The 23,667-nt window shown below is 35.9% G+C and overlaps 1 protein-coding gene across 1 annotated transcript in view; it reads right to left on the bottom strand.

Moving 5' to 3' along the window:
• Positions 1–2,634: 2,634 nt before the first annotated feature.
• DNAH8 (dynein axonemal heavy chain 8) overlaps positions 2,635–23,667 on the bottom strand; it is a 132,701-nt gene continuing 111,668 nt past the window's right edge. The window contains exons 78-89 of the mRNA XM_054195249.1: positions 22,402–22,604; positions 21,373–21,446; positions 17,909–18,061; positions 15,283–15,438; positions 12,270–12,386; positions 11,443–11,544; positions 10,891–11,051; positions 7,639–7,795; positions 6,953–7,105; positions 6,669–6,858; positions 3,008–3,129; positions 2,635–2,922 (exon numbers count right to left, since the gene is read on the bottom strand). Of these exons, the coding sequence (XP_054051224.1) occupies positions 2,635–2,922; positions 3,008–3,129; positions 6,669–6,858; positions 6,953–7,105; positions 7,639–7,795; positions 10,891–11,051; positions 11,443–11,544; positions 12,270–12,386; positions 15,283–15,438; positions 17,909–18,061; positions 21,373–21,446; positions 22,402–22,604 (1,876 nt within the window). The remainder of the gene's footprint in view (positions 2,923–3,007; positions 3,130–6,668; positions 6,859–6,952; positions 7,106–7,638; positions 7,796–10,890; positions 11,052–11,442; positions 11,545–12,269; positions 12,387–15,282; positions 15,439–17,908; positions 18,062–21,372; positions 21,447–22,401; positions 22,605–23,667) is intronic.

Here is a 23,667-nt window from a genome sequence, read left to right on the forward strand (position 1 = left end):
GATTATGTCAGCTGGGAGGAATAATTTATGGTGATTCAAGTAATTAACTGCACCTTGGTAAATGTTTGAAGAGCTGGCTGTCACCAAATTAAGTGTAAGAATTTACTATCCCATATATGACTAGGACAGAGAAATACTTTGTGTGTATTCTTAAAGCATGCAAAGACAAAAATGGAGTCTTTTGAATAAATAGAAGATTGTTGCTGTCACAAAACATAGATTATTTTCATAAACTAACTGGAAAGCTATATGGAAATTAACATTCATTGTAACCTGTAAGTAATGAGCCAGTGCATGGTATTGAGGAAACAGGATGGAAAAAAAACCCAGACAGGCTCAGAGGAGATGGGAAATGGCAACTGGACTCTGACAAAGAGAGGAAAGAGATGCTCTTAAGAATCTGAAGCAATATATGAAATAGTTGAGATCAACAATATACAATTCATCTCTATTCTTGATATTATACAGGATGGAGAATAAAATCCTCTTTGGTGTAAGTTATGTAAGTTATGGCATCTTCCCTGGTATTTTCCCATATAGAGTTTCACTTGTAAATGTGGCAATGCACATCTTGCACCCGTGGAGGCATTCACAGGGTTACACATTGTTTCCCCACTGTAATTAAGCTGTAAGGCCAGACCAGGAAAAAAAAACTTTAGGAATAAATACACTATAGTTGTTGTGCTGTTTTTTGGATATGAACTTCTATCCCTCTCTGCTGCCACAGCAAGTCGACTGGGAGTGCACAGGAATGTGGAAGGGGAAAAAGCCCGGACAGCTGACACAAACTGTCCAAAGGGATATTCCATACCATATGATGTCAAGGTCAGCACCAAAGGCTTGGAGAAAAGAGAACGAACGGGGATATTTGTGCTTACTGCATCTTGTCTTCCCAAGTAATTGTTGTATGTGCTGAGGCCCTTTTTCCCAGCAAACGGGAAGAACATCTGCCTGCCAGTGGGAAGCAATAAATAAATTTCTTAATTTGCTTTGCATGTGTGTGCAGCTTTGTTTCATATATTAACCTGTCTTCATCTCAACACATGGATTTTCAGCTTCTGCTTTTCCAATTCTTTCCCCATCCTGCTGTGGCAGGGGAGCAACTGGGCAGGTACTGAGCTGCTGGTCAGGTTCAACCCACCACAAATACTGTCACCAATTTTTTGATTACTTGGAGCAAAATCTCTTGCAGTTGCACAGTCAGATTTTTTCCCCCCTCTGTGCATATATAGTTCTGTAGTACAACTTCTAACTTTCACAACTTCTGTGTAATTTTACCTAACACCTTAGCTGGTTTGTTGTATTTTAATCTAACTAAGTCTACAGAGGAGAGAGAGAAGAAACTTTTTAGCTAATTGCAATTGGAGATCTTCTTTTTTGTTACTCTGATGATTATTTTGTATCTATGTATTGTCATTTCCTATATGCCACCACCTTTCTGCAAGAGCATATCCTGGGATGGTGACCTCCAACAGAAAGACGTAGGATTCTAACTCAAGAAAAGCCTTTTACCATCCCATCAGATGCCCCAGGATTTCATCAAATAGTAGCTGCACTTTGCCACAGCAGATGCATTTGATCACTCTTAAACTGCAAAAGGAAGAACATAGTCCAGCCACGGGGTGTAAGTGAAAAACTGTGTTGCCACATAAAGCTATCTGAAGGAAGAACAAATTTTATGCAGATTATTAAAGAGATAGCATAGACTGCATATCTTGTTTAGTATTACATGCATAGAATTAGTTTAATACTAATTATGTCTGGAAAATTCATGGATATTCATCAGGTTAATTGCGGAGTAATGCTGTAACGCCACTCCAAGGATTCCAGCCTATATTTTAAGGCTAAGATAAGATGCAGGAAAATAATTGTACTTGTAGGTAATCTGGTTCTCTTTTTTAGTTACAAAAACATCCATATTAAGTAGCTGGCACTGTTCTACTTCTGTAGCTATTTTCCCACACAGCTAAACTGGACAGAGAACATATTGGTCTCTGTCAGACATTCCAGACACAAGCATTGCTGGTGTAGTTTTGCTTCATCTATATATTTTCACAAGAACAAGTGAACCCTGAGAAACCCCAAGCAAAAAATATGGATGAAATAGACTTTTCTGTCTTAAATATAAAGTTTCCTGCAGAGTCAAAGAAAATAATATATGCATCATGCAGAATCCAGGAATATTTTAAAACTTGTATCTAGGAGAACTTAAATTTTGTTATGTTCTATATCGTCTTCTGTTGTCATCATGTGTCACTGGAACACAAGCTAAAAGCTGTATATGTGAAAGAATGTGAAAAAGCTAAGTTTTTCTCTTTTAAGGTTTAACAACATTTTATTTTGCATTAATTGTATTATTACACAAATACTCGTTTTTAAAGAAATACAATGGAAACATCAAAGACTATAATTGGTGAACTTATTTTGAAAACTTTTCTTTAAAACTGTGGCCAAATAGCCAAGACAAACTGAATTTACTGGAAGCAGAGAAAAAAATTAATTTAGCCAAGACTGAAATGAAAGTTCTAATATGATGACCAACGGCCACCAAATAAAAAGCAGTAGAAAAATTACACATGTAATTGGTTACATGTGCCATATATATTCTGTTTCTGTTATGGTATGAAAACCGGTTTACTTTATGTCACACAGGAGAGCCACTCCTCTCAATATCCAGTGGTCTGGAGACACCGCTGACCTTAAATAGATGACTGTAATATAGTTCAGATCTGTCCTCTTGGGCTTCTTGTAAAGAGGACAAACATAGAGCTTGGGATCCTTAGGAGTGGTTGTATTAACAGCATATATATGCACCACAGGCAGCTGCACAAAAAGAATCTTTGGTGTAGATTCAATGAGTTTGCTATTTCGTCTGTCCCAGCCTGCACCTTCCAAGTATAGCCCATAGATATATACTCCTTCCTGTGTGGAGAGTAAGTAGATACATCACATAAAATAAATTAAATACCAAAATTAATAATGAAACATCTTTGCATGTCATACGTACAGAAGGAGGTGCTGTAATTTCTTCTTTGTTTTGCTTTAGCACTTCGTTATGTATTGTAACTGTATCTAAAGCCCAGCCTTTATGTGCTCGAGTTGCTTCTTGTCTCATTGCTGTCAGGAATCCTTGAGAAATTAAGCCAGAAATTTAGTATATATCTCACATGATGAAAAAAAATAAACCCTTGCTCTGTTATCTGCCGTGGTTCTGCACCGGATGTTATAGACAGATATCCAGAGTCCTATTGAAAACAAGCACCTTGACTAATGACAGCAAACTTTGCTTTGGGGCTAAAAGAGAAACAAATGACAAAAGTGGCATAGAATGCATTACACTGAGAAAAATACGTTTAAATGGCACATAAAATAATATACTTTTAAAAAATATACTATGATTCTATGAATTATTCAGTTAACGAATGTTTGCTCAGGATACTGATTTACAAATTATCATGAGTTAATCAACTACAGGATCCACGGTAGATTTGTATTTCAAGAAGGAATTTGAAGGCAGACAAGATGTCAATTATGTGAGCTGATATTTATGTAAAGGCAACTTAGAAAAAAGGCAATTTTTATTTCAAGTGAAAGAAGTAGAAAAATAAAATAAATTTCACTGACAGAAAACAGAAAAGGTGTGTCTGAATGTGATAATAAAAATAACTATATGAGTGTGGGGAATCTAGATAAGGCAGTGCCTACAAAGGATGAAAAATTTATGTTTTGTTAGTGAAGAAAAGGGAGCCCTAGACAGAAATGATGGTAGAGGATGACACAACCAAGCAGCGGGTTTGGAGATTTTTTTGAGCACTGTTTTGAACAGACTTTACAGGGGTTTGCAATAATAAAAGGTTTGAGAGGTAAAGAGCTGAATATTATAAGCACAAGATGACGAATTAACTGGTGAGCAAAGAGGTTTGGATGTGTTATAAGGAAAAAGCTGCAAAAACAGAACACTTGTAGCAAGTACCTGGTTGTTTTTGTATAAGTGGCTCAGAAGATGACAAGGCAGTCATCAAAAAAACACTGGCTGCTATTTTATGCTAACAGATGAAGAACTACTTGGAGTTGTCAGAAAGAGATTAAGGCGAAGAGAGAAAAGTTAACAATAGAGAACTGCATACTTCACAGTGATTACTGTAAAGACTTGAAGATGAAATAGCATCAGTTCCTTCTTGATAATGCATAAAGGAAAAGATGACTGGCGTTTTGTGCGCTGTCAAGTACCTACAAGGAGGTGAAGTCACTGACTGAAACAGTGATAAGCCAGGGGGGAAATCATGATTGTACATGGGCACACAGTAGAAGACAGCATTTCAAGATTTAAGAAGCGGTTTAACATGCTAATTAGGACAAAGCCAATTAGAAGCTATTTGTCACAGCTAAAATATTCATATGTGCTGTAAATACAGTTAATGTAGTACTTGAAATGAGCATTTATTCATTTCTCAAATACCATACATTCTGATAAAAATAAAACAATGTTATCCAGGTGTTTAAATTTTGTTAAAAGTAATTATATTCTATAATATGATATTTGTTTTTTCATAAGCATGTTAATTCCAAGTGCCATGTCTACTGAATGGAATATTGCACCACCACTAACATACATTCTCCCTTAATAATGATAATTTATAGGAGACAAACACTGATAATTGCTAAAAAAATCACAAGAGGTTTAAATACGATAATTGGTGTTACTTTATAATACTAGAAACAGATTTTTCCACTAAACTGATAAAATACATTCCCCATGTTTTAACATCATAATGTATTTGCCAATGCTATGTTAGATTTAGAGCTTGATTCACCAGTGCAATCAGTCTAGATTTTCCTGCAATGGCAGCACACAGTAGTCCAATTTCTGATTTGCCTCAGTCAATTTTTAAACTTTACTGCACGAGTTGATTTACTCAGAACTTCCTGGTGAGCAGTATTATGAATACAGAAACTATACTTACCTCATCCCTAGCCATAGCACACCTTTTGTGCTGAGCAGATTTTTTTCTTCATCTACAGGACTATTTTTTTGGAACAGAGAGGTTGAAGCAATCATCAAGTTCAAGACCATCTGTGTCTCAGGTTTGTTTGCTATTAGGTATTTGCTATTTGCTAAATATTTCCTTTGGACAAAAGAATCTGGTCCATTATCTTCTTTTGCACCTCCATGTGCACTGCTCTTGAATCACCAGCGATCAGTGTGCTTACCAGCTGTGCCATTTATGATACAACTGGAATGATGTTTTGACTGGCATCAATACTATCTTTTAATGATAATTTGGATGTGCTCCAGGCACCTTAACTGCTTCTGAGAGTGACTCTAAAAAGGACTTGGATATTAGTACTTTTTACAGTCCTGGTCATAGAAAGGCCAGGAAGAATAGAAGCATCATAAAGTGAAGGTAGCTCATAAAACACTCAAGCATTTCAGAAGTTAATCCTAATGAAAAAAGCCACCTCGTAGCTGTTACATGGGAGAAGTTTCTCACAATAATTTTGTATGGACAGTTGTGTAGGCTAAATGAGATTCTTCCATAAACATGCATCTAATAAGGTGACAGGTTTTGTTACTCATGAAGATGGTTACAATTTGTTTTTCTTCCTCTTTCCTATAAAATGATAAATATATCAAGCTATAACAGATAATGATAGATAACATTTACTTGTACTTTGCAGTATATCTTTGATTAATTTGGACAAAATTCATTAAACAATGGATAAATGGAAACACTGTGAAAACTACAGTTTGATGATTCTCTGTCAAAGATAGATAACTGCTATAAATTCTGGTATAGTTAAATGTTCATAGCATCATAGAACAGCCCAGGTTGGAAGGGATCTTGAAAGACCACCTGGGTCCAGCCTTTCATTGCAGAGAGAGCTTAGATGAGATCATCTAGCACTCTGTCCAATTGCATCTTGAAAACCTCCAGGAAAGGGGTCTCTACCGTGTCCCTGGGGAGGTTGTTCCAGTCAATCATTGTTCTTACTGTAAAAAAATTCTTTCTGTTGCTACCATACAGCATATAAATAACATACAGCATATAAATAACATATTGCTCTAGATTAAAGCCCTTCCATATGCACAATTTACAGTTTGGTACAAGTTAAACAGTTTGAAAGCACAGGAAACGCGTATTTTCTTTAAGAGTGGTGTCATTATCATTAAGGATATTTTCTTTAGAAGCTGTATCATATCATGCTACAATATGTCAACAGGATAAAGCACTTTATTTGTTAACTACATGTTTTCCTTCATTTAATATAAAAAATGTGTTTATGGGTCAGACTAAAAGACCATCTGTACAAGCATCCTGTCTCTGACACTAGACAAAGGCAGATGCTTAGTGAAATAATATTACAACAGGCAAAATGGCACATAAATCCTTTCCCCTCTATGTTCTTCCAGATTCTGGCAATCTGGAGCTTAGGGACCTCCTAACTCGAAGGTTAAGTTTGGACAGTCATGTTTATTGCTACCATTGGACCTGTTTCCCATGGTCCCTAATCTCTTTTTTCAATCCACTTATCATCTTGGCTTCTATGACATATTCTGACAGTGATGAAAACATTTTTTCTACGTGTAATATTAAATTAGATACGTAGTAAAAGCCATTAAATTATGATTAAATACATTATTACTAAAGTCTTTTCAGTACCCTTACCTTGTGGATTAAAGAATCCGGTTATCCAAAATGCATTTGGTCTTCCTTCATATATCCAAGTAGAGAATTGATTATTTCTTTCCAAAAGTTCAGTGAACCAGAAGCCAAGCGTTGAAGAATCCCAGGATGCTCTTCTCCATAGTTGAGGAATTCGAGCATCATAGATATTATCAAGTGCATCTCTCAAATTCTGAAGTAGTGAAATTATAGTATATGAACTAAAGCAATCAAGGTAATAGTTTAAAATAGACTATTCCATATGTAGTAAATATGCTTTTACTTGCCTCACTCATAACAATAGTTCCTTCTATGGCTAATTTAAGATCATTCAAACTGTTGCGGAGTATTGTGATCAGCTTTTGCATTCGGTCAATTTCTTGCCGAAGAAAAATATTCATAGAGTTAAGTTGTCCCATTTTAATGAAACGAGCTTTTACCTAAAATACAGGAGTGCAGAAGAAGGAATTTAGTTAAACCTGAAATGTTGAAATACTGTTGTCATATATGACACTTTAACTTTCTTGTGTTCAGAAAAGTAATAGACTTGTACTTCACCTTATTCAACTAACACTTATCCCCTTAAAACTGTTTTTATTTTTATTTTTTTGTCTGAGACTACCCAATTATTCATGATTTTGCTAGAATAGGACTTCATCCAGAAGGCCCAGGAGACTGCTGTCACGAAAAGTCAAGACTGGCTTTTTTTTTTTTTCTGTGTTTTCACATGCAGTTTTGGAAGCCCAAGCACAGTCTCCATGACATATCTTGATGATCAATTGTTAGATGTCTTGATTTTAAATAAAAAAGCATCATATTGATTCATGCTGATAGCAATAAAGATGTTGGTTCCTCGCTTGAATCTGCTACTAGGTACATGATCTTTCTGTACAGTTCAAGGTTTCTTTTTTGGAATGTCTTACACAAAAACTCAGCAGAAAGAACAATAAGAAAACAACTAAAATTAGCTTGCCTCATGGGGTATGTAATCTGGAGGAAGTTTCTCTAGCATGTCTTCAGCTAAACGATAAACAATTGCTTCACGAGTTTCTCCAGCTCCTGCACCACTTTCTTTAGGCTGAATGTTGGTAATAGTATCTAGAACATCAGCTGCTGTATTACTTTGGTATCTGAGAGGATAAGAAATATATTATAAATTACACAGGATTTTTTAATAGTTAAAAGGATTCTTTGTAGAACACACAACTTGAAAGTTGAGGAAAAAAAACCACATCCTGTGTCACCAGGTTAAATCAAAACTCCCAAAAGAAATTGTTTTCCTTTGCGTCCTGCAATAAGCTTAACACACTGATAGTGAACAACGCGTGGTTTTCCATGGCTGCAAAGAATATGAACTTCCTTCTACACAGCCTGCTATACACTTGTTTTTGTAATTCAGGGCTAAGAAGAAGAAAGAGTTCTGCAGGCTGCTTCTCAACCTTTGAGAATGTGAGTTGGCAGTAAAACCGATCATATGATTTCTAGGGATTCCAAGGAAAGGGAAGAAAACGGCATACGCCTGAACTTCTAAACAGCTACTTGCTGGGAAGAAGCAACAAAAGTTTTGTAACAAGGAAGAATATTTCCCTCATTTAGTTACTTCTTAAAAGTGGAATGCAGAAGGAGGAAAAGATGGCAGCACAACCCTGCAAGCTGCCCCTTTATTAAATAGTAAATTCACTCTGCCTTGAGGTATTTCAGGATTAATGATAAAAGCTGCTAGATTTACAACGTTGGAGATTAAAACCTTCTATTTCATAGTACAGCATGGACAGTGCTAATGTAAATTTATGTTCTGAGTCAATACAAAAAAGTGAATTAAATTCATGTGGCATTTGATGGTAAATGACAGTAGACCACGTCAGTCCTTCAACACAAGCATAATTATAGGAGCACTTTTGCTATAATGCTGTCTAGTGGCATAGAGCTACGAGAGGCAATAAGAACGAAAACATAGCAGTGTATGCGTTGGTACTGCAGTGCTGGCATTGCCTGCTTTTACCTTACGGAATCAGCCACATGAGGAACATACGGCCTCAGTGTGACTCAGAACACGAACTTATACTGACTCAAAGCATAATTTTGCATGTCAGTTTTACTTTTTGACCTTCATATGACACCCATCTCCTTCTATTACTTTGTCATACATAATTATATAAGAAATGAAACCAAGGATTGTGCCACGGGATAGAACATGTGAAATCCTAAAGGGGACCGAGTTTGGATTCAATAACCTATCATAGTTTGATAGCTGAAGTCTCTGCCATCAGGAATTCTCTGTACTGGAAGTTAAAATAAGAAGTTTACAGAAACATTACCTCAGCTTTGTGTAGAGAACAGCAACACTGTATTCAACACCTCATATATGCCAAGGAACAATGGGAGATTCTGCTCTGTCTTCATCTGGTTAATAACAGCTTGCAGTAACTTTACAAAAATTCAGATAAATTTAAGGCTTCAGTATGGAACCAATTGGAGAAAGGGCTTTGACAGAAGATTGTGAGAATATTCCTCACCTGCTCAAGTATGTGTTAACTGTGTTGCCTTTGCAGAGCCTGTGGTTCACACAGCAAGTGAAAATCAGTTGCAATGACTTCAGGTTTTAATCCCAAGTGGATAAAATTATTAACATTCAGTGAAGTCTTACAGTTGGAATCAATGGATCAAGCTTTTGGCTGAAGAGGAAGACTGTTCCACTAAACCAGTGGGAGACAAGGTCTTTCTTGTCCTCAGTAACATGGAGAGGTCCTGGCTTTTTCAGGGTTCCAATTCTAGCATTTTGCCTTCTGCATACTCTGAGATGACTTGATAGGATATTTTAAGGAGAATTTGAATGACTTTATGGAATTGTATGAGATGCTAATCCATTTGGTCTGTGTGTCAAAGATGAAAATCAGACAGACAGTACATGTGCATAGTTGCCTATAAAAGACTGATAAGACATGGAAAAAAGCATGACGCTGTTGAGCATTTTCCCCAAACCCTAAAGAAATACCTACAAAGAAAAATCTCCAGAAAAAGGACTAAAGTAGCAGGAATATGCTGATGTAGCAAGTGGAAGAAAAACTCGGTACTAGAGAGACATGAAAGAGTTGTTCTTACTAAAGCTCCCCAAACACTGTTAGTCTCAAGTTTTCTTCTAAAAATTAGCCCTCCTACAAGCCTACTTTTGAATCCGAAGCATGTCTCTCTTTAGGACTTTATTTAGTTCTCTGTTAAGTCTTGGCTCTTCTTTAATCAGTTCTGGAAGGGAGGTCTTGCAAGTATCAGAGAATGACTTGAAACAGAATCTACTCATAGATAATTTTTTTTACAATGATAGGTGCTAGGCAGAGTTGCCAATAAAACTGTGTACTGTTCTCACAGCATGCTTAGAATAGTGGGCTTTTGATACAGCATCAGCCTCTCAAATTTGAGACTGAAAAATTGTGGTAAATTATTTTTTTGTCCAAAAGTGTAAGAAGATATTAGGTTTCACCAGCAGTTGCACATTTGAATAACTTTTGTCTTGCCTAAAAATACAAAAAGCTGTGTTAAGAAACAATGAATGTGGACATAATGAAAATGCAATAATTCATGTCAGAATTATTAAGAACTTCAGTGAAAAAAATATGATGATGATTCATATCCTTTCAAAGGGCATACAACATTAGAAGGAAATAAAAGCCATGCTGTTACACACATTACTTGGAATGAAAAAATGAATTAAGTCAAATATTCTAATGGAATTAGTACTTGGTGAGGTTGAAAAGCCTCTTTTAAGTAATGGGAATGGCAGGGCTAATAGCAACAATACATCCAAAGGCATGTTGTAAACCAAAAGACAATCCACAGAATCATTTAACAAGTTTGCACAAAATAATAATACAGCACTTGGAAGAGAAGGCAAACATTAGAAAATTTCTCTAGTTGAACTGTATAGAACCTTGTATCATGTGTTCATATAAAAGTTTTATAATGCTTTCAAATTTTAAAAACATTTCTAAACCCATGAGGAGTAAGTAATAAGAATTCTGACTGGTTTAAAAGAACATACAAAACATAGCTGAAGATACTGCATTCATAATCATGTACGTGCACATCATTTTTCCACTTCAATAGTGAAATTCACATCAATCCTAGATTTCCTATGAAAAATATACTTTACTTAAGCATTTCATAGGGATTTATTTCCAAATACTAAAAGAAAGAGTCTTTGTTTTCAAATATGTTGAGACCTACTTACGTAATATCAGCATTAGGATGGAGACCAAAGACCTTTGGGCTGTCTATGACAGGGAGTGACTGGATGTATTCAAAATACTGATCCAGGGTTTTGCACACTGGAATTTTATATCCAGTGTGAAAACTGAAAGTGCTGTCAAACATCTTTTCATTAAACCAAACCTATGAAAAATCCAGAGGGAAAAAAAAAAAACACAATTAATTTGCAAGTCAGAAGGTTTTTTTTAATCTCATTTTTATTCTTGGAGAACTAGTGGTTTTGTTATAGCTGCTACATCTAATTTTACTTGAATACATAAGTAAATCATGAAAAGGTATGTCTTCTAAGTTTGAGTTCCAGCTAAGTTTTTTTAATAGTTTGTGCTCCTCAGTAAAGAGAAACCTAGGGAAGAACCTCACTGCCAAAGAACTATGTTTTGAAAAATTCATATTACTCTGAAGAGTCTTATAAACTGGTGAAGAAGTGCATATTCAGCAGAAAGAAGGCCTTCTGATTTCTGTACTGCAGCTGCCAATAAAAATGACAAATAACTTTATTTTCAAGGTCTCTCACCCTTGCAAAGCAATTAAGAAGACGCTTATCAAAGTCATCTGTGACTCGGCCTCCATATTGTACTTCTCCAATCATGTAGCGTACTGTGTTCCATGATATCCCCTGGATGCAAGTAAAGTGAATAAAAGGCTTTAACATAACCCTTTTAACATAAAAGAGGAAGGTATCCAGCCTGTAATTTTGATGTCATCTAAAGCTCATAAGGCTCTGAAACGTAAGCTGAAAAGAACATTGTTGCAAAAAACCCCAAACCCAACAACTTTATTTCTAACATATTTTCTGAGCTCAGCTCTATAATTTTATAGTAGAGATGGGTTTGATCCTGCTATTAGAAATGTATCTCATTATTTCTTCTGTGATCTGAAATCACTCCCAGCTGCTGCTGCTTCTCCTCTTTCTTTTTCCCCCCCCTTCCCCCAGTTTCTCATCTTTCTCTACTGACAAAGTGCTGCTTTGCAAGGAATGGCTGTTCCCTGACAAATAGTAGAAGAACAAATGGCAGCCATAGAGAAGTTTTATTGGCTCTGTTAAACTCTGTAAATATTTTAGCTGCCTTACCAAAACAAGTATTGTATAGAATTGTTACTATTTTAGATATGGTACTGAAAAATATGAGGTCTAATTATGAAGTTCTTAACTATTAGGTATTTTTACATGGATGATAGCACACAAAATATTCCAGCTTGACTGTCTTACCGAGAATCTGAACTTTGGTCGTTAGAAGCTGCACTGAAAGAACAGCTTATAAATAGTAACACAAAGAAAAAACCAATTACAAATGCTGTACAAAACAATTAAATATACTGTATGCAAACTTTAGTATTTACCTTCTTGATGTCACATTCGTCTAGGTGATTTTGTATAAACTGAATACTGGCTGTAAAGTCTGATGAGTTAAATTCATAGGGAATATTCCAACCCAAAGGCCCAAACTTGCGTCGTTCCTGAGGAATACAATTAAAACCAAGTATGTTTATGAAACAACGTATAATTGTGTTTCATTAATGAGTTCAATAATAATAATAATAGTGGAGTAAATAATTGATCTGAAGAAGAAAGCTAGCCTAGGAAACAGCTGTGTGTGTCATACACATCAGTAAAAAACGAAGTTTCTTATTATGTTATACTACGAGGGATAAATATTTATAGAAAAAGCAACAGAATCATTTATTGCTACCTTTACTAATCAATGTACTAATCAATGTATCAGTCATAGGTTTGAAATGTCTCATGTCTGTGTGGATGATCAGATTTTTATATTAATCAATTTAAAGAATTACCAAATCTCTGCATTTTCAGCATGCTCAACAATTCTGAGTTCTACTGTTTTTAATTTTTTTCTACATATACCATCTACTAATGATAGTTCCAATTTTTCAAGCTCCTGTATTAGTGCTCAGTTACCCAAAGGCTTCTAGGTTGCCCTTTTGTTTTACTGTTTCACTGTATTGTTTTAATATACGCTTTTCAAAATTCACAACTTTATAATAAGGCTGCCACCACTACATTATTCAAATTTATTACTGCATACATATTTGAAAATAAAATTAGAAGACTTGCAGGAACAGAAAAATAGTTGACTATAAAAGTAAGAGAATATAATCTGCAGCCCAAACATCTTAAACATCCAACACTATTAGATTTCTCACAACTTTATTTTAATCACCTCAGTTACATCACTCAATGATTTTGTTTAGAACATAGAATAAATTAATCCAGGAAGTTAAGAATTAAATTGCTGAATAGTGCTGTCATTTATTAAATGAATAAACAGTACAATACTGACATTTTAAATTAATTAAGTGATAACATATTTATTACAGTTTCAATTACCTGGTCAACAATGACCAATAGTCTTTGACATCTAGTTAAGCAACATTTAGGTACCTTAGCTACAGTGTTTAAAAAGAACTAGAACTGAAAAAAAAATATTATTTTTTCAAAATCAGGTATTGGGTTTTTTTCAAAATTAGGTATTGTTTATAAGCAGGTGAGACAGCATTAACCAATAATACTCTGCAGAAAGGTATAATGATTTTCTGCCAAATTCTCTGAATTACTTCTTAAGCTATATTTATCATAGCATTCTTGTCACCAAAGGATATTAAGAATTGGTCAGTTTAAAGGTAGGGCAATGCATATATTTCTTACTAATTGACAATTCATAAATAAATCTTCTGAACAGATGAATAGCTGTAATATTTTTAAGAAGTACTGATGGTTGAATAAGCTTAGGTCTTCTAGTTCCACAAGAGCAGTATATTCCTGAGGCAGTACACAGAACAACTTTCTCACTGTTTACAAAAAAGTTGAAAGAGGAAAACAATGCAGAATACCATATCTTAATAGGGACCCTCAACAAATTGTCTTTCTCTTTCACCATCTTTGGTACACTGAAAATACAAGCAGCTCAATAAAGCATAAGGCTTAAATATTATTTTATAAGTATTTTGAGATCCTTGCAGAAAAGAAGGTATATTCAGAGAGCTCAAAACGTTGGTATTAATCGTGATCTCAAAACTTACATATCTTCAAAGTACACAGCCAAAATTCGATAAAAAGAAGACGCTGTCATAGCATAGGCTTGAGAGGTGGGCCTGTGTAAACCTCATGAAGTTCAACCAGGCCAAGTGCCAGGTCCTGCACCTGGGTCATGGCAACCCTAGGCACAAATACAGGTTGGGCAAAGAATGGCTTGAGAGCAATCCTGAGGAGAAGGACTTGGGGGTGCTGGTGGACAAGAAGCTCAACATGAGCAGGCAATGCGTACTTGGAGCCCAGAAAGCCAACCGCATCCTGGGCTGCATCAAAAGAAGCATGGCCAGCAGGTAGAGGGAGGTGATTCTGCCCCTCTACTCTGCTCTGGTGAGACCCCACCTGGAGTACTGTGTCCAGCTCTGGAGTCCTCAACACAAGAAGGACACGGACCCATTGGAACGTGTCCAGCGGAGGGCCACGAAGATGATCAGAGGGCTGGAGCTCCTATGCTATGAGGACAGGCTGAGAGAATTGGGGTTGTTCAGCCTGGAGAAGAGAAGGCTCCAAGGAGACCTTATAGCAGTCTTCCCGTACCTAAAGGGGGCCTACAGGAAGGATGGGGAGGGACTCTTTATCAGGGAGCGTAATGACAGGATGAGGGGTAACAGTTTTAAACTGAAAGATGGCAGATTTAGATTGGGTATCAGGAAGAAATTCTTTTCCTGTGAGGGTGGTGAGACACTGGAACAGGTTGCCCAGGGAGGCTGTGGATGCCCCATCCCTGGAGGTGTTCAAGGCCAGGCTGGATGGGGCCTTGAGCAGCCTGGTCTAGTGGGAGGTGTTCCTGCCCATGGCAGGGGGGTTGGAACTAGGTGATCTTTAAGGTCCCTTCCAACTCTAACCATTCTATGATTCTATGAATTTTAGCCATCTAGAAGGTAAACAGCTACTCTAAGCTAGGCATCTAGATTGCCTTTAAAATCAACGGACAGAAAGAGTGATCGACATATATCCAGTAAATGATTCACTCAGAAAATCAGAAAAGCTGATTTTCTTTTTCAAGGTGTTTATCTATTTCTATTGACTACAGAGAGAGCTTTTTCCCTTACACTGAATAACTAAGTTTTGTACAGTTAAAATTACATGAGAAAACCCTCATTCTAAATGCCCATACTATGAAAATTGTGTAAAATTTATAAAACAATTAAGAGAATAAAGAACCTTGAAATATAGATTACAGAAATTAAAGCTTTGACCCTGAAACATGATGCTACAATAAATTTCATAGTGGGTATTTTCAGGAACCTCTGTTAAAATGACTCCAAATACTATAACACTATTTGCAAACCTTATAATGAATACCTGAACAGTAGAATGCAGGAAAGCTACAGTGTAAAGCAAAGGTTTCCACATAGGCATATTGCTAACATCTAACAGATCCTGATTAATTCCAGAAAATGTTCTTTTCAAACTGGCACGTACACCTTGGGGAGGTTCATTTGTGAACTTTATAGCAATCTGTCACGTGAAAAAGATAAAAGAATTGGATTTGTTTAGTGAACGAAACCAGCAACATACAAAAATGTCACAACTATTAGTTATAAATAAAATGCAAATAGTTGAAGCATTGTAGATACAAAGTTGAGATGTACTTTTACTATAAATTGCATAAAAGGAGTACATATTAGATTAGGTCACAAAACTCTGTAATATACATTACTTTAAGATTTTGAACACAGACCTTCAGTTTATGTTGGTCAGAACCACCACTGACGCTTGTCCATGGATCTAAGTGTTTCCATCAACCGCCCAGAAGCAATTGCCATGCTTTTCAGAAGGCATCATGTGGCTCTCTACCCCTAATCAATGACTGAATGATAGAAGAGAACTATCCAGAGTAGATGACAAGAACTCTTGTATTTCTGGTCCCACGATTTCACAGTAAATACCACTAAATTCCACCTCACCTCAAATCATATCTTGTTCACAGTGGCTACTCTTGTCTCTGTGGCTACATCTGCAGCAGTAACTTAGATTCATCTGAGAATGTTCCCAGGTACTCCAGTCAGCAGGCATGGAATCTGCATTTGTGCTAGTTAACTGCCACAGTCCCTTAGAATCCAACCCCTTAGTTTCATGCGAACTGCCTAACGGGAATAGTTTCTACAAAATTTTGTCAAACCATGCCTGCAAATTATTTGAAAGAGTGCTAGTTAGCACAGGCTTTCACATCAGAGAATGTTGTAACTACTTACCCCTATGGACTATTGCATTCCAGTGGTGGGAAACGTTCATGGGCACACTTGAATCTATTAGTTCAGACACAGACTGGCCTCATCAAAATCTGCATTCCTTGAGACATTTTCAAATGCTGAAGGAACCCAAATAAAAAAGTATTTTTCTGCTCCAACTTCCACTCCAGTAAGTACGTGTGTGACTGGCTTGGGTAACACGGCAGCATGCACTGAAAGGCTGCCTACAGGCTGAATGCAAGCATGGCTCTGAACTGTTTCTACTTCTGAGAGACACTTAATGGAAGACGCTCATGAATATGTACTTCACCTGGCAGTTCTACTATCTCCATATTAGTGGTAAATGACTTCAATTATTTTTAAGGAATAACTTTTCAACTTCAGTATCACAAATTTATTTCTGGGCTGCAGAGCCCAGGCAAACTGTCTGAGCTCCAGCCTTCTGCAAGGACCTATCTGCACATGAACACACTAGAGTGTTGGACTGAATGGGAACACTTGCTAACCAGTATTTCCACGTTTCAAAGGATATCTTGTTCAGTTTTTTATGAAAGTTCTGCATAAAACCCCCCAATTATTCCCTCCTTTCTTCTGAGAAAGAGCTGATCTTTGGTCTGTCAGTTAAGCATTTTCTGGAATGCCTGGATATGTTAATATTTTAACACCTAACATGACAGTGAAATCACATGTGAAACATTTGAGATAAACACAGTGAAGATTCATCTAGCAACCCTCTGTTTTCTGTTCTCACTTCTAGCAAACAGCATGTTTATATATGCCACTATTCATAAACCCCTTAAAGATGTAGGATGATTTCATTCTCTGTTGAGAGAATACAAGAGAATGTAGGTCCATACAGCTAGCTTTCTATACACTGCCCTTTTCCATGGTGACACACATTTCTTACTGAAGGCTGTCTCCTAGATTCATCCGAGAAAGGAACCCTTCTCCCCCTTCACATCCTAGATATCAGGAACTTTATCTATTTTTATTTAGAGGGAATGAGAATCACTAAGGAGACTCCCACTGCTTTTAAGAGGAAAGGGGTCTATGAACACAGAAGTGTCAACACACTGCCATTACACTAGATATTAACTAGCATTATAGCCTGCTGTGAGAGTGCTAGGAATAAGTGACTTAAATGCACTTCATAAGAGCTTAGACAATTTTCCTGGTACTGATGAAAAATGTCTCCTTGAGACCTCCCCATGGAAGGGGGGTTGGAACTAGATGATCTTTAAGGTCCCTTCCAACCTAAACCATTCTATGATTCTGTGACCTACAGAATAACCATTTATAGTTTATCCAAAGAAAAACAAGTAACTTCTTGGTAGATGATGTCCTTTGACATGTGCTGTCCATGCGTGTTCTGTCTCCCTCATCCTTTATTTCAGATAGGAAAATCTAAAAGAGTCTAAGAACAGTTGCAGGCATTAGTCTGTTCACAAAGGCATCTGGCTGGGCAAAATGGGATACAGGTAAAGCCTGATAGTATTGATTTGAGTGTTTCTGTGTACAGAATTAGTGTGATCTCACACTTAATGTAATGCATCTTTGAGGACTTCCATGTTCCATGATTAAACCTTCCTGTTTAAAGTGATATTTGCATTTTAAGGTAAGTTCTTTTTTTCCTTGGGCTTTGCGTCCCTCCCTACTATTTCTTTCATTTCCATTTACACACTTAACCTAAATAATTTTGATGGCATGAGGTACCTGAATGAAACATTTGAACAAACCTGTAGCAGTGTAATTGGGAATTTAGGATGTGGTTCAGTAGTTATCCAAACTCGAAACGTGTCATCCTGTATCTCAGCAGTAAGAAGCGTCTCCAGGAGTTCATCCATAAAATCCAGTCCAAGATGACAATTCTGAAGTAACACCCATCCTCCCTATATAAGAATATTCACAATTACCATATAAAAAATAGAATAAGTTATTCATAATGCTAAAACCAAGTGTCTATATTAAAACCAAATTTGGTCTTGCATGTTTGGGATTTTTGGTGAGTTTTTTTTGTTATTGTTTTTGTTTGAGTTTTTTGACTTTTAGTCTGTTCCTGAATATGTTCCTGAATATGAATATATATCACTTGATTTGTATTGGCACAGTTAAAGCAAATAGGAAATGTTAGTGCAAAAGTTATTTCCACATCCTATTGTTCACGATGAAAATAACATAACCAGAGCCAATATTCTAAGTAAAGTAGCAGTGCTACCTAGTGGCAAAAAGAATTCCTGTCCTCTACGAGCAAAACAGCGGTGATAAGCAATCCTGCCATAAGATCCAAAAGAACGTGGGAGGAAAAGTAACAGCTGAAATCTAAGGAATAAATATTTTTTTTAACTTATTTGTTAATAACATAATCTAAAGTAAGTGTAAATTGTTGGTAACAAAGACTCTCAAACTTTTCAACTGCAATTAGTTTATCTGCAATAAATGCATACATATGAAATTCAACCTCTGCGTATTTAGATCTTATTCAACTCTCAAGTTGCCTGAAAGCTCTATTTTGATTATCATCTCTCTGCACTTCTGCTTATGAATTTAAATTCAATCAACTTTTGTAGCATCACTTTAGAACCCTGATGAATCAGAAGCCTGATATTAAAATGGGGCATTATTTAATCAGTTCTAAACAGTGATGTGTGGATTTCATTACAGCTTATAATTTCATTTTGGTAATTTTGTTTTAGTTCATTTAAAAAGAAATAAATAACATTTGGTGACAAAATATAATAGAAATATTTACGGTGAACTGATGGATATATATAAAAAAAGAAAGATTAAATGAAGGGGGTTTTTCCTTCTTTTCTGGTGAACCACTTTTTTGAGGAAGCTCTTTAATCAATTTGTCACATTTCTAAATGAATCAGGCTCATTTTTTAAAAATTATCTATGCGTAACACAGCACAGCAGTTTTAATCATATTATATACTCTTGGCCAGAGGTAGGAAAAAAAACCCAGATATTTGTCTTCATATTCATTAATTGTTTTGTTGTTGCAAATCTGATGTTCACATATCCTTCCCCTGTAAAATTCGTACAGCACCAAGGCATTTAGTTTGTAAATTGTTACTAGTAGCACTACTGGAGTGCTGTTTTGAGTATTCTTGTGCTGTTTATTGAGGGCAAAGAAAGGCAGGGAAGCCCCAGTTTTCACCATTCCAATGAACTAGAAGTTCATGATGACCATTCTAGACACACAAACACAAAGAAGTATGAGAGATGTATGTGTGCATTTGCACATCATTAAAAATGCCATCTGCTATAAAGAGATTTCTTTTTAATCTTTTTCTGAAGTGGTGTACATCTATATTCCAAGTACTGGTGTCACAACATTTGTTAGGATTTAAGAGGTTACTGCGATACAATACAGAGAACTTCCATAGCCAAGGCTGCATTAGCTAGAGAACCTTGGATTATACAGTAATGTCTAGCAAGTATGCAATAAAGGCCATGCACAAGTATTATATTTGTCCATAATAGAGAAACACAAATTAAGCAGACTGTACTATGGTCAAATGAATAAATATCATCTGGCAAGAGATTTTTCTTTTTTTTTTTTTTCCCCTCAAATGAAGATATCTCACAGATAGCAGGCAATACAATTGGAATTCCCTGAATTGATTCTGCCTGACCTTTTCTTTTTTCTGTATGAAAGACAGGAAGTCCTGGAAAGACCCTGAAGCACTTCAGTCGATCAGATTAAGAGGACAGGACTTTGCAGAAGTCTAAAGAAAGAAGCGTTTCCTGATCTCATTGTGATTAAACATTGGAGAATAAAGTGACAAAAGAACTGCTTAGTTCAGATGGAAATCTGAAATAATCGTGATAATGAATCCGCAACAGTCTCAAAAGTACATTTGCTCTTGAAGTGTGTTCTGTGTTGTGATCTCATTTTCATTGTTTGTCCTTCCAGAACTCTCATGGGTGAGGACAGAGACCTGGGAAATCTAATGGATGTCATATGTCATGAGAAGTTAAGTTTTAAATCTCATAATGAATCCATCTTTATTTTTTTATTTAACTTTTGATGAATATTCCCACTGGAGGTATGAATGCATATACTGCTTAACAAATTGGTAATATGGCACCAATCAAACCTTTTACTTTTACTTTTTGCGTTTTCACCTTACCTTTTACACAAGTCAGTTCAGGTTTCTTTAGGTGAATATTACAAGCAGTGCTGTACTCCTGGTTTAGTAAGGACTAAAAGACGGTTATGGTCAGATGAAAAATATGTTTACTTTATCAATACAGTTCTTACAGTCTTCTACTATTAGTAGAGATATCCTAATCCTTCAGAATACTGGAATAAAACTAATACCCAATATTTTGAGTTTACAGGCAACTCTGGCTGTATGTCTTCATTTGAAACACTGTCCACAACTCCTTGAAGTGTCCAGCTGACCAGACTGTGCTACCTTTACTCTGTAACTTTTTATATTGTATTTGAAGTGTCAATTACCATCTTTCTGGAGCTGCTGCTTAGACTTCTGATGTTTTTACTGCCTGAGAATATCATCTGCCACAAAAAAATATGCTACAATATTTACAAGAAAAATTCTTAAATATTGTTTGGAAATTCTTAGATATCCTGGGACTCAAAGCCAAAAGGACTGGCAATTAAAGAAACAAAGAACTAACTGCCAGTGAGCAAGAGTCCCTCTCACTAGCACAGATGTGAGGAAAATGTGAGGCAGCACAAGGAGACAGCACATCCATCTGTATCTACAGCTTTAAGCCATGTGTGCACTCACCATTTTATCTAGTAGAAACTATGCAACTTCTAGGTAGCTCTCACAGGGGACAGTTAAAAAAAAAAAAAAAAAAAAAAAAAAAAAAAAAGAATTTCAGCAAACAGGTGGGATCTGCAAGTCCTGCAGGATAGAACATGATGTCCTTTTACCTTTGGATAACAGCACAGTGATAAGAAGGTAATGTGCTACCTTTGAAAAGCTGCTCGATGATATTGCTGGCAGAAGTATTGACTTGGACTCCACTAGCATGCATATTTTTTTATATATGTGTCCCACAGTGGAGTGTTTTTAGGCTCAGGCACTCAAGAAGACACTTTTACTCTGAGATATGCCCGATAGTAAGGTGAAAATGCAAAATATTTTTTTTGAGTGTATGCAAAAGAGGTGTAAAAGAATGCTAAAACAGACAATCAGCTTATATTGCAGTGTTTTTTCCCCACCTGTTGCATTGACATCTGTATGAGTTTGCGTGCATGAACTTCTTGTCCTTGACCCATAGAGATGGTCCTACATTCTACAACACATTTCACAATATATGGTTAATGAACTTACATTCTTCAGAAAAAGTAAGAATTCAAATTCAGTCCAAAAAAACAGTGATATAAATACAGCACAATAAAGTAAATTTTTATGCAAAAATATATACTTATGAAAGTCGAATCTCTTCACCATCATATTCTGCTACTATATACACATGTTCTAAAACATGGAAACTTTGTAAAACAACATTGAAATATACATTCACAATATTCACACTGTTTGTAGAAGTGAAAGACCGTGATTAATGTTATTATTGTCAATGGGCATTTGCGCCAAATTTTAATGAAGTAAGCCACAGTATTTGAAATATGAACCCAGATTATTCCTTAAGTGTAGGTAATGAAGCCACGTAAATGAGCACAATGCATAATTGTAAAACTGTATTTGTGGACATTTTAACATGACTTATATAATGAATATATGTATCTACTTCCAACTCAGTTTGTATGCACAATTTTTCCAAATTTCCATATAAGGTAGCCATAAAGTTCAGAATATGCAAACACAGATCTCGTGGGTCTTCTTTGTTAAAAAGTAATCTTGTAAGCAGATTGATGATTTTTGTGTTACTTGCAGTTAAGAGTTAAAACAAGAAAACAGCATTGTCACCATGCCAGAATATATATATATATATATTAAAAAAAAATTAATATAGTCTTATAGTCAGGAATTAAAAAAATATCATTACTGGGAAGGACGATAACAATTTATAAAAGAACGGAAAACATTACTTTCCAACTGCATATAGAATGATCCTCAGCATACCACCTTTTATTTAAAATATTACTTGATCTGTAAGATGACGGTTCAGGAACAATCAATAGTGCAACAGAATTTAAGAAATACTTTTCAGGAAAAAAAATATTCCAGAAATTACTTACATTGCCCTTCTGTATCTTAAAACATGACAATGAATAATTACTTCATACCTAATTTAAGTTTCCTAGCCAAGGAATCAATCTGAATAGTTGGGTCAGATCCCATAGACAAGAAACAGATGAGAGGTGTTCGTGTGTCACTTTCCTCCCAAGTTTTTTCTAAATTCAGAATCACTGGTTCTGTATATTTCTCATCCAAGGAATTTGCAATGTATTTTCTGGCTTGGGAAAGCGTTCGGTCTGGACACCAAGACCTGGAAATAAAATATATACCAAGATACAAATTCAATGCCTCTTCCTTGTTGCAAAGACCAGATTTAAATTAGAAATTCTATTTTTATCAAATTGAGATTTTTTCTTCATAATGTTCATATATATACACACACACGTATTCATATGTAAGTTTGTAGGCTTGTCTTTACAGATATAATAATAGTGCTAGTAGTCTTCCCTCTACTTATGACTGTCCAATACATTTCAGTTGCTTACAATTTTGCCATAAGCAGACTATTTGCACTGGAGTTTTCTGTTCTGGGTACCTTTATCAGGTTGGGACATTCTTTATTTCAAACAGACCTTTTGTATCTGAGGTCCCAAGTAGGGGAATGTAGGATTGTTTTTGCCCTTTAGTAAAATTCTGCAGATGTTTCATTGGGTGTGTTAGTCTTTTAGTGTATGGACTCAACTCTTGCACTGGATTGCACTTGTGTCAGAGATGAGTCTTTATTTTTCCTGTGGGGAAAAAAAAACCCAAGCAACTACTTTTGGATAAAAGATATGACTTTGCAAAGCTTCAATTTGTAGGCTTATTACTTAAAGGCTTAGGGCTTAGATGCTCCCCCTGCCCCTTCGGGGTGTGTAGCATAGCACAGTATAGTGTGTCTTCCATCAGATTCTGGCCTTTTTTTACTGCACAGGTTGAATCCACTCCAAAGACAAATCATGGTCTAGTAATTAATGTTGTTGATTTTTTGTAGTGTTGCTGATTTATTTGTTGCAGCACTTGGAAAGTATACAATGAATGTAGGAAGATATGATCTCATGCATAAGGCAGCTGAATGCTGCTTTGGGGAGCTCCATTCTATCCCAAGTCCTGCCTCAGAGATCTTAGCTGATGCAAATAAAATAATTTATAGCACACTTTTCACATGGGGCTTTTGAATACAAATATCTTTTTTTATATAATTACTTATTTAAAGCTATTTAAAATAGTTCATTTTAAAAGAAATGAAAAAAAATTTGAAAACTATCTGAATTATTCTTTTTCAGCGGCTTGTTGGAGAAGGCTGCAATGTGGTTTCCAGTTTCCATTTGTCA

This window comes from Rissa tridactyla, chromosome 3, assembly GCF_028500815.1.
Source record: "Rissa tridactyla isolate bRisTri1 chromosome 3, bRisTri1.patW.cur.20221130, whole genome shotgun sequence".
Taxonomy (NCBI): domain Eukaryota; kingdom Metazoa; phylum Chordata; class Aves; order Charadriiformes; family Laridae; genus Rissa; species Rissa tridactyla.